Here is a 12,510-nt window from a genome sequence, read left to right as displayed (position 1 = left end):
GTACTACCTCCCCAGCCTTCAAGATTTCATAACTTTTAATTCCTATAAGATATTTTGCTCAGAAATTTTTATTTTAAATACTTAAAACCTTTTTTCCTCTTAAATTCCAATTAAATAATATATGGGATTAGAAAATTAGTCATGGTGTAATAACAGCAGATAAAAGTTTATTTTAATGTGATTTCTATTCAGAAAATTGCCACAGATATTTCCTGGAAGTCTATGTTAATGGCTGTTAATTTCAGTCCCTTAATGGTCTGGCTCTGACAGCAGCTGGGTTGCCAGAACTTCTTATTCTTTTCCTTTATGATTTGGAGATTTGGACGTGTGTCCTGGTGTATGGAAGAAAAAGGGAAAACAAAGCATTCAAAATAGATAAAACTTGTGACTGGCATGCCTTGGGTTTGACAGATGCTTTTGATTTGGAGAGGCAAAGCTGAGACTTGGGAATCAAAAGCATTCTCGGAGGGCTTACTGAAAACCTAAACTGCTGTCTCTTCCGAGGTCTTGGAAGCTTTGTATCGTCTGCAATGGACATCAACAGATGGGCTGGGGATTTTGATAATCTCACCTACGAGAGAACTGGCCTATCAGACCTTTGAGGTTCTCCGAAAAGTAGGAAAAAATCATGACTTTTCAGCTGGTCTCATCATTGGTGGAAAGGTTTGTCCTTTTGCCCTTACCCTGCTTTCCTTCTATAACTTATGTGGGAGTCCTGTGACAGATCACAGGGAAGAGTTAGAGATCTCACCTAGACAGGTGGGGCCCTGAGACATGGCTTCATTGAGTGGCAGTTACCCTGGTATGTCGCTGTCATCTTGAGCGTAAAATTTTAAAGTTTCATGTTTTCAAATATTTTGAGTTTCCCTGTTGGTTTCTCTGAGACTAATTTGCTCTAACCCGTGAATCTGTTTGTTAATGTATATTGGAAAAGAGAACTTTTCAGTATGTATATATGTAGAACTGGTATCTTAGAGATGAACGTAGCTGGGTTAGTAGCAGAAGTAAGAAGGTAAAAGATGGTTTTGAGGGATGTTTATTTGAGTAAAACCTACTCAACTTCTGCTTATTGTACATGTACAGTGTTTGCACAGTCTAGAGCCTGTTCTAACTGCAAGGATAAACACTTGCAGATATAGATCTTCGCAAAAAAGAAGCATTACAAACCTTCACATCTTACTACAGTTTTTAGAAGAGCATTCTGTAGGTCTTATTTCTAGGGAAGAACATCTAGAATCTAGATCACTCATCGCTTATTTTTTCTAGTCTAGTGAGGTCAGTGAGCAGAGTCAGAACTCCATGCCCCTGAAGTTCCGTGTGCCCAGAGATGCTTAGGAACTAAGCTGGGTGTGTTGTTGAGGGTTTCTCCTGGCTGTGCAGGGGGAAGGAAAGGAGGACCGTGTGTGCCAAGAATTGAACCTGGGCCTCTCACATGCAGTACATGCCTGGTAGCCATTTGAACTATGCTCCCAGTTCTGAGCTGGGTCTTCATGAAGGACTTTTATTTTACCCTGACATTTGACTGTACTGCAGAAATAGAAGAGAGAGGTGGTAATTATTTCTAGGGTATCTTCATTGCTGTGATGAAATGTTGCATGCAGATGGCTTTTATAGTTTGGGTGCACAGGCTGTTCAGTGATGTGTGTGTGTAATCAAAGGAAACAACTGTTTTCAGGATCTGAAACATGAAGCTGAGAGAATCAATAACATAAATATACTTGTTTGTACACCGGGCCGGCTTCTTCAACACATGGATGAAACGATATGCTTTCATGCTACCAATCTCCAAATGTTAGGTGAGTCTAAAGAATTTCTAATGAAGAAAATCTGACTTTGGAGGAAGCCGTCATAAATTTTAATGAAAGAACTTTCATATTGGGTAAATATTGTGATTAAAGAGAATCTGAGAAATAACTTGAAATAAATTTTTGACATATGGGTTCCAAACTCAGAGAACACAACTAGACTTGTTTTAAAATCAAAATAGAGAAATGAGCACTCTTATTTGTAAATTAGGCATCTCAGGATTTGACAATGTTAAGTTTAAAAAGAAAATTTATTTTTTGGAGGGTTGTTTAGGACCACATCTGATAGTGCACAGGGCCTATTCCAGACTTGTTACTTGGGTGACTCTGGAGTCTGAATTGGGGTCTTTCTGCATGCCTGTGTATGAAGCATGTCCTCAACTGGTAGAGACATTTGACCCAACACTACCAAGTTTTGCCTGTTCATTTATATCTATTTAATGATATTACCTAATGTCCTGTGTAATGCATGATGGGTATGGATTTGAGTCAGTCTGTCTTTGAATAATTCCAGAGGTACAGTTGTAGTGGTAGTAGAGATAGTTCCTGTTAGGACCTTCCCCAAGTGTCCCCATGTATAACATCTGATAAAACTGTGGAACCTTAATGAGATTAGCATTGGCTTTTATTTTTTATTTTTTTTAATGAAAAAATTTTTTAATAGTGAGACATCATGAGGTACAGTTGCAGACTTACACATTTTTGTGTTTGGGTTTCGATTATACAATGATCAAATACCCATCCCTCCACCGGTGCCCATTTCCCACCACCACAGATCCCAGTATCCCTCCCACCCCCCATCCCCCCCATCTCAGCCTGCCTCTGTGGCAGGGCATTCCCTTTTGTTCTCTCTCACTTATTGGGTGTTGCGGTTTGCAAAAGAGGCAATGGGTGACAATCATGTTTGGTCTATAGTCTACTTTCCGCATGCTTCTCCCATCCTGGGAGGATTCCCCCAACACCTTTATTTGGTGTTCCCTTCTTTATCTGAGCTCCCTTTTCCCCTAGTATATGTGGTTGGCCTCCAAGCCATAGCATTGGCTTTTATCTGCATTTCAGGACCTCTTTGAGTTCACTAGTTATTTTTTTCTTTTTGTTAATGCCCATTTTTGTTGAACAATTCAGTCCAGAATACCACATTGCATTTAGCTTAATGTGTATTTTAAATATTGTGATTCAACTGGATTTTTCCTTCTTAGTTCTTGATGAAGCAGATAGAATTTTGGATATGGGCTTTGCTGACACCATGAATGCTATCATTGAAAATCTTCCCAAGAAACGTCAGACTTTGCTTTTCTCGGCCACGCAAACCAAGTCTGTAAAGGATCTCGCACGATTGAGTTTGAAAAACCCTGAGTATGTCTGGGTTCATGAAAAAGCAAAATACAGGTAGGTATGCACAATTTGGAAAAGTACTTGGTTTAGTCAAAATAAGTTACCTTTAAGAATGTAATATTTGAAGTTAATATAACTTTTGTAGGAAATAAGCATTATATTTTACTAATATATGAAGATATATTAGTAAGGATTATATAACTTCTTGGACCTTTAACAGAGTACTCTGAAGTATTTCTGTAAATGTGACTTAGGGAACAAATCTTTTTTCATAAAGATAATAGCTATTCACCAGTTACCATTCATAAAAGGAGAGGATTTCCAGATAAATGGCACATTGGGTTAAATTTTTCTTTATGACTTCTTGGAAGTTTATTTTCACTGCTGTTATTTCCTGAAGAAGTGGTGATATGAAGTACGGCTTTTTGCATTTTGTCAGTTCAGTTTATTTGATTTCAGAATCATTCTTTTCTAACTGCATTATGCAGGACTAAAGTACATTTAATCAAATGCATTAATACTGAGAAAAATATCTTTCTGTTTACAACATTCAGGCAATTACTTTGTCTAGATCTCACTAAAACTGGAATGTAAGGTAAGTGAGTTTGTGACAGTAAAAAGTTTGATGTAATATATATGGACTGGAAAATACAATTCAAAATGTATTCAGATATTGTGACAGCTGAAAGTTTGTGTGTTTACGTTTGGGTTGAATTGTGTACTGACATTCAACTTTGAAAAATGCTTTCTGCCTAATTTCAAAATTATTATTATAAAAATTTTTAGTCGAATGTTTTTGGGATCTCTCAGATTGTGCTCATGAGGCCTCGGGGCCCCCTCCGGCCATTTTTGGTTTGATGGTTTTGTGCAAAAGTCAGAGATGTGGTACTCAAGGTTCACAGTGCTGGGGATAACCTAGCCATCTTGGCCATGTTGTGAACTTTCAAAGATGTCCCCAGTGGTGCGTAGGGGACCAGATGGACTGGGGATCTCACTCAGGTCAGGAACATGCCTGGCATCTCGCTAACCTTCGTACTATCTCCTGGCCCCTCGTAGGTATTTTAAACCTGGTACTCCTAAGAAAAGAAAAATTTTCCAAGGTATTAAAAAACCATGATTAATTACAGGTTTTTCTGAAAAGTTAGAACAGAATTTTTCTCCAGTAAACCTGAGCTCTAATAAGTGTTTTAATCTAATAATGTTTCAGTCATTAAAGGGTCTCTAATATGTTTTTATAAGACATATTCATTTTATCCTTCACCTCAAGTCTATGCTACCTTGGTTGCTTCCATAGTTCTCTAAGACCGAAAGAATAATTTGACACAGACTGCCTCAATCCATTAGGATTTTCAAATGTGTTATGTTTTGATCACACACACACACACAGATACACACACAGAACATGAGTTCATAAGAATATTTCCAGATCAAATATAAGATGTTAGTCTTTACTGAGCCTCTTTTTTTTTTCTTTTTTTACAATTTTTTGTGCTTTGGTTTCAATTATACAATGATCAGATACCCCTCTTTGAGATCTTTGTATAATTACATATGCGGATGATGTCAGAGATCTTCATTTGTAACCACTTACTGGTTACTGAATATAGAATTGTTTCAGGGGAGTATCAGTACTGCTATCAGCAATGTGACTTTTGGGTGTTTGATTCCTTTGCATTTCTTCCCCTCTCCACCACCCCCAACCTGGATACTCTACTTCAAATATAATACATTTTTTGGACGTGATTTCTTGGTCTCTAAACTATCAACTATCAATTTGATAAATGTGTAGGTTCATTCATTTTTTTTTTCTGTGTATTCCCGTATGGAGAATCAATTATTAAGTTTTGACTGCCTTTATTTTTTTTTAAAGACAGTATATCGTATATATGTGTTTCTGTGCGTGGGTGTACACACACACATATATACACACATATATACACACGTATGTGATACATATATAAATGTGTATATATATACACACACACACACAAATTGTGTATCCCACCCTGATAAATGACAAAAAAATTTATGTATGATTTTTTTCTTTGCTTTCACTTAAGATTCTTAGGGCTATCTCTATTTGAATATGGAGATAGATTTGTATTTCTTTTTTACCTTTTACAGTTACATGATGCTTAATTGTATGAATGTACATTAGTTTATTTTAAACTTACAGACATGAATCAAATTTAACCTTTTATTTATCAATAATAATACAGTATCTTATATTTTTGAACATTTTTTGTGAAAAAATTCTACAAGTCGGTTTATTTGTACAGAGAGCAAATGTGTGTCTAAGTGTATGTGTGAGAAATTTGAGGTCTGTGCCATTGTTAAAATGTTGTCTCCTTTAGGTTTGATTTCAAAGTTATTAGCATGACTTAATTTAAATATTTTTTGCCTGTTCCATAAGCACCCCAGCGACTTTAGAACAGAACTACATAGTTTGTGAGCTGCAGCAAAAAATCAGTGTGCTGTATTCCTTCTTGAGAAGCCACTTGAAGAAGAAAAGTATTGTATTTTTCTCCAGTTGTAAAGAGGTACCAAATGTTTATTTTTCTTAAATTATTTACATTGAATCATCCTTTTAAAAATACCAAATTTCAGCTGAGTAAGTGTCCCCCCCAGTTCTAAAACATAGTGCTAGATGTGCTGTCCATGATAAGAATCCAGTATCTAGATTCTGTTGGTTTCTGTGGGCCTTCCAAGTGGTGGTGCAGGTCCCTGTGGTGGGGGGGACCAGGTAGAACTGGGATTGAACTGGGCTTGACTGCATGAGGGGATGTTACCTTTACCTGGTACTCCCTTTCTCTGTCCCCAGAGATTCCAGATCTGGGTTTTGGTTTTTGTGTTTGGTGCTCAGGGTTTACTTCTGGCTCTGCACTTAGAGATTACTCCTAGCGGTGCTTGGGGATCACCTGGGGTGCTAGGGATTGAACCTGGGTTGCCTGCATGCAAGGCGAGCTCCTTACCCGCTATACTATCTCTCCAGCTCTCAGCGATTATATTTTCAAGGAATCTGTGAATGAGATGGAAGGTTTAATAACACAGAAACCGGGGCTGTTCTTATCTTACTGCATGGTTGTTAGAACCTCGCACAGCACTTAGGACTTAGTAGCTTTGACACGGATTGGTGGATGAGCATTTAAACTTGCAAGGCTGTCCAGAGGTTTTTGCAATCTGGTAAGTAGCAGATTGAGAATATTCACCTGAGGGCAGAGTGATAGTACAGTGTATAGGACATCTGCCTTGCATGCCGTTGACCTGGGTTTGATCCCTGGCACCCTTAATGATCCCCTAAGCACTGCCAGGAGTGATCCCCGAGCACCATGGGTATGGCTAAAAAGAACAAAGAAAAGAAAAGAAAAAAAATTTTTATCTGAATGCTATTTATTTTCATGCTTTTCTGTCATTTTTTTATGCTGATCTCTGAAGTCCACTCCCAATATCTGTCTCTTTACCCTAATTCTGTGGGGGGATATTTAATCTTTTGAGACTTTTGAAGCTAAGTGCAGTTGTTATACCTAGAAGCCTTGAAGCACCTCAGAAATTTGAAGGGTGATAGTATGGAGTTTTTAGCAGTTTTAATTATAGTTTTAATCTATATTATTTTGGTTTTGACTTAACTTTTTACTGAAGTGCAGAGAATTAAAGTTATTAATTATTTAAATTAATTAATTAAATTATTTCATTTTTTATATTTTTGTATAGAGATTTTAACACCTATCTTAGAGAAAGTGGGATGAAATGATGGTGTGTCCTGCCTCAGTCTAGCAATCAGTAGGTAGAAAAACAAACTGAAGAGAAATAAAACCAAAATAGCACTTGGTTCCATTTAGTCTCATATACTTAGGGGTGTATTTATAATAAAATGTATTACATATAACAATTTTATGAAATGATAACACTTCTTTGGGCCAGTTCTACACCATAATTGTAATTATAATTCATTCTGAGCACACATTTTACCATGTGACTTTATGACCACAGGCAATTAAAAGAGGTTACAAAATGATTTGTAGTTTGAAGAAAGTCTGAGTTGGTCAATAAAATCTGATCAGTAAAAGACTTCAAAACATGAACTATTAAGATAAAATTCTATTGAGTTAGGAGATGAATTAAAGGAGGTAAAGAAATTATGTAAAATTTTTGTTCAGGGAAATTGCTTCTCGTACCCTTTTATCGCAGTTCAAAATTAGGGTTAGGGGCTCTTCCTACTCATGCAGAGTCTCCCTTATTAATTATATATGTTCTTTAACAGTTGTTGATAGGCATCAAATTTCATTGCTATTTAAAATCTGTTAGATGCTTTTAGAAGTATTTTAAAATGCCTGTTTAAGAGGGAGCTGGTAGGGGCTGGAGCGATAGCACAACGGGTAGGGCTTTTGCCTTGCTCGAGGCCGACCGGGGTTCGATTCCCAGCATCCCGTAGGGTCCCCCGAGCACCGCCAGGATTAATTCCTGAGTGAAGAGCCAGGAATAACCCCTGTGCATTGCCGGGTATGACCCAAAAAGAAGAAAAAAAAAAGAGGGAGCTGATAGTGTAGTTGCTGAACGAGTAGGTTTTATGTGGATGGCCTGTGTTCAATCCTTGGCACCCACTTCACCTATTCCCCCTTCCCTCCACCCCAAGCACAGCTGGGAGCCACCCCCAAGCACAGAGCCGGAGCTAGGAGTTGGCAACATGCTTTGCTGGGTATGGGCATCCTCCTCCCGCAAAAGATAATTTTAGAGACTGGAGATGTAGCTTTCCAGAACAATTGTTCTGTATGTATGAAACCCTGGGTACCATTCCCTGCAATGAAAAAATCTAATGAAAGTAAGAAAAAAATGCATATTTAAAATTGATCAGAAATTGCATTGTAATCTCTTAAATTTGGAAAATTGCTAGCTATTTGCTTAAACATATTAGGGGAACACTTCTCCCTCCACCCCCAAATTCACTTAGGCAATAATTTGAATAGATGTTTGCAGGCCATACTACATTTCCCGAATTTCTGTATATGTCTTATTTATTTCTTGGTTTTGGACCAACACTTATCATTGTCAGGGCTTACTCCTGGCAGAGTTCTGGGGACCATGGGTTGACTTTTTTTTTTTTTTCTTTGGGTCACACCCAGTGATGCACAGGGGCTATTCCTGGCTCTGCACTCAGGAATTACTCCTGGGGATGCTCAGGGGACCATATGGGATGCTGGTAATGGAACCCGGGTTGGCTGTGTGCAAGGCAAATAAATGCCCTACCCGTTGTGCTATCGCTCCAGCCCCCTGGGGACCATGTGTATGCAAGGCAAATACCTGAATACCTGTACTACCTTTCTAGTCCCTGTGTTGATAATTTCTTTAGTACATTTCTGTTGTTAGTTTCATAGTACATTTCTGTTGTTAGTTTCACTTTGTTGCTGGTGTCCAGAGGATCAAACTCATTTTTTCCTTCCTGTCTAGGTTCAGTATCTGTTCAGAGTGTTCTGCCGACTCCGTCCTGGTGTTTCTATCCTAGCTCTGCATGGCCGGCAGCAGCAAATGAGAAGAATGGAGGTTTATAATGAATTTGTCCGCAAGAGATCTGCAGTGCTTTTTGCTACTGATATTGCAGCCAGGGGACTAGGTAAGAAAACTTCTTAGGAGCAGATGGTCTGTAATCATGGAAAAATACAATTTGCTTATAAATGAGGAATGTTTCTGTGAATTCATATTTTGACTCAGATAATTTTTTTTTTATTACAACAACATAAACTTATTGATATCCTAAATCTCTGGTCGGTGAAAAAATCAATTCTATGCATTTGGTGATTATATCATAGAATCCTGAGGAGCCTGCAGAATGAAGGAATTGAAGATTTATAGATGTAAAAAATTCCTGTGACTTTGACACTGGAAAGTTGACGAATATTTTGAGTTTATTTAATAAGAAAAATTAATGAAGTTCATTTTTCTCCAGCCATTCTAAATTTTTTTCCTGGGGGATGTTAACTTTAGGTCGTGAGAAAGTAGTAAGTGGGCATTGCATTGATTATCAAGGGGGAAATTCCCTTCAGCCATTTCAATTTTTATTGAAAATACTTACTATGTTTAGATTTTGAAAAAGCCACTAATAGTGTGTGTGTGTATGTGTGTAAAACTGATGGCTTTGTATGTGTATAAGTGGAATATGGTAGTAATTGCGGGGGAAACTGGTAAAAAGGATGAGAATAAATTGGTAACTCGATTTATTCACCTAATTTTATCTTTTTAAATCTTGTAAATTTTGATTGTTCTTTTTGGGGGGTTTTTCGGGGGTGGTGTTGCACCTGGTGATACTCAGGGATTACTCCTGGATCTACAATCAGGAAGTACTCCTGGTGGTACTTGGGAATCATACCGCATGTTGAGGATTGAATCTGAGGGTCAGCTATGTGCAAAGCATGTGCCCTACCCATTGTACTGTTGTGCCAACTCAAACTTGCAGATTTTAAACATGGACAGAGGGTAAATCTGATGCACTTGGTACCCAACATGAGCAATGATATATCTCCTTTTTTTTCTTTTGCTTTTCAGCTCTTGTGAGTTCTGTGCATTCTTTCCCATGTGACTAGAGACTGTCGAATACAGTATATTTTTAAAGGTCTCTTGGTTTTTTTCTTCCTTTCAAAAAATAATTTTGGTCACCATGATTTACAATTTTCTAATACTGTTAATGATAGGATTTCACAAGTCAACATCCAAGTGTTCATTTTTCTCCACTGGGGTCTCAGAGCCCCCTCACATCGTACTGTCAGGATAAGCTCAGATCTGTAGATCAGTTCTTAGTTCTGGGCCTTTTGTTATTCCTCTACCATGCTTCTTTTTATCCCACAGATAAGCAAGGTCATTTTGTATCTGTTTTGTTTTGTAAATCCCCTTCTAGCTGACTTCACTCAGCGTGATACCTTCTAGTTCTATCCATGTAGCAGCAAGCTGCATGATTTTTTCTTTTTTCCTTTTTTCTTTTTTTTGATTTTTTCTTTTCTTGACTATTTTCTTAGCCCTACTCACCACCCTCTCAACCACCCACTATCTCCTAGCACTGTTTGACTTTGTAGTTTGAAACATTTTAATGTGCTTATGTCTACATCATATTCTGATTTTATCCCTCTAATTTTTGAACTCTGAATAGTCTAAATCAGTATAAACATTTAATTGCACATATATGCAATTATATATAATATATAGTATATGAATATATGTAGCATATTTATATATGTGAAGGAGAGAGGGAGAGAGATGTTAAACATTACATACATGTGGACATATGACTAAAGCTTCAGAATATTCAGTTCATCATTGTGCTAAAAGACAGATGTTCATTATTCAGGAACAGAAAAATTACGTTTATATGATATCTTTTGCATAAATATACTTACTTCTTTATGCTTTTTTTTGAATTAATAATTGCCTAATGTTCCGTGTAGCCAGTTGTAATTTTTCTCAAAGACCATGGCAGATGTCTCATTTCCAGATTCCTGCAGTTCCAACAGTTGTTCTTCTCGACCTCACTTGCAGCCTCTGTCACCATTTTTGTTATTTGGTCTTCCCTGTTTGAGACCTTTCTTAATGGTTTTTATGTGAACTTTTAAAATAACAGACACCAAAAACTTACTTGAAGAGATTTATAACTGATTGAGGTTTGTTGACTAATCACTGGACTGAAGACTAATGAAGAAATGGAGACTTCCATAGAAATAAGTACAGTATGGTGTGATTATTACTAAGGACAGGTAGAGAAACTTAATTTGACTAATTCAAATCGGAAATAGGAGTAGAAGGAAAAGTAAACATTCACTTAAACTTAGAGACCATTTTATTTATTTTCTTTAACCTTTGGGGTGCTGATAATCAAATCCAGGGTCTCACACATGCAGGGTATGCACTCTACCACTGAGTCTCATTCATGGTCCCAGAAAACAGTTTTGTAGTTCACTAGGAGGCCAGGAAAGTGTTTTTGTTGTTGTTGTTTTGATTGCTTAATGGAATATTTCATTATCTGTCTGACACAGAATGTTATGTCTCTTCAAAAATCTTCGTATTCAGGAGCTGGAGAGATAGCATAGTGGGTAGGGCATTTGCCTTGCATACTTCCGACCTGGGTTCAATCCCCAGCGTCCATTATGGTCCCCTTAACACAGAGTCAGGAGTAATCCCTGAGCATTGCAGGTATAGCGCCCAAACAAAAACAAAACAAAACAGACAAAAATCTTCATATTCAAAGACTGTCATTAATTTTTCAAGAAAGGTAATTGTTATCTCTTAGTTCACAAGATTTTATTTTAGTAGATGTTCTGATTATATCTTATCAGTTTGATAATGATAATCCTGGCAGCAATATTGTAAAAGAAGAAATATGTCAGGGCAGATTTTGGAATTGATTTTCTAACATGATCTTCCTTCTGAATAGATTTCCCTGCTGTGAATTGGGTTCTTCAGTTTGATTGTCCAGAGGATGCCAACACATACATTCATAGAGCAGGTAGAACTGCCAGGTAGGTGTGCTGACTCATTTCTCCACTTTTGGTGCTGAGTAAACAAAGTAGCATACTTCTGGAGCTATAGACAAACACAAATAAAAGGCACTCTTATAGGTTGATAAATCATTGAGACCAAGACTTAATGATTATTTAGTGCTGAGAAAAATCCATAAACATAAAACTTCATCTGTTCGCTTTTTAAAGAATTTAGCTGCTATGAAATTACATAATAGAGTTTCGGACATACAGTGTTCCAGCAGGGATCCTTAAACAGTGTCTACCTCACTCCACTAGTCTACCCTTCCTTGTACTTGCCTCCCACCCACCAGTCTATTTCTAGGAGAGGCACTTCAAAGAAATTTGTTTTTGCATAGTGATTTGCAATACTATTGTTTATAGGGTTTCTTACATAACACTTTACCCTTTCAACACCACCTCCTCCAAGTTGAATGCTTCCGTCCACCATAGATGTTATTCTGTCCTATTCCCCAGCACTCCCACAAGTGGCATGTTACCTACTGATTGCCAGTTGTCATGTTGTTGGTTTCCATAGCCTTTGGGCATTCATCATTTCACCAGTATGTCTCTTTATATCCTACACATGAGAGGGATCATTCTGTGTCAGTCTCTCTACCTCTGACTAACTTCACTCAGCATGATACTCTCCAGTTCCCTCCATGTAGCAGCAAATTTCATGACTTTGTCTTTTCTTATGACTAAGTAAAATTCCACTGTGTATATATATAGTTTATTTATCCAGTCATCTATTCTTGGACACTCGGGTTGTTTCCAGATTTTGCTTTTTGGGTCACACCCGGCGATGCACAGGGGTTACTCGTGACTCTGCACTCAGGAATTACCCCTCGTGGTGCTGGGGGGGGGGGCAT

The 12,510-nt window shown here is 37.6% G+C and overlaps 1 protein-coding gene across 1 annotated transcript in view; it reads left to right on the top strand.

The window, feature by feature from the left end:
- The window catches only part of DDX10 (DEAD-box helicase 10), a 253,550-nt gene that overhangs the window by 10,364 nt on the left and 230,676 nt on the right, over nt 1-12,510 (top strand). Inside the window, exons 4-9 of the mRNA XM_056107531.1 lie at nt 505-663; nt 1,676-1,796; nt 3,005-3,194; nt 5,554-5,680; nt 8,586-8,748; nt 11,554-11,638. Of these exons, the coding sequence (XP_055963506.1) occupies nt 505-663; nt 1,676-1,796; nt 3,005-3,194; nt 5,554-5,680; nt 8,586-8,748; nt 11,554-11,638 (845 nt within the window). The remainder of the gene's footprint in view (nt 1-504; nt 664-1,675; nt 1,797-3,004; nt 3,195-5,553; nt 5,681-8,585; nt 8,749-11,553; nt 11,639-12,510) is intronic.

This window comes from Sorex fumeus, unplaced genomic scaffold (genome assembly GCF_029834395.1).
Source record: "Sorex fumeus unplaced genomic scaffold, SorFum_2.1 ptg000169l, whole genome shotgun sequence".
NCBI lineage: Eukaryota > Metazoa > Chordata > Mammalia > Eulipotyphla > Soricidae > Sorex > Sorex fumeus.
Note: the sequence above shows the minus strand (reverse complement) of the source record. Positions and strands in the feature narration are given on the sequence as shown.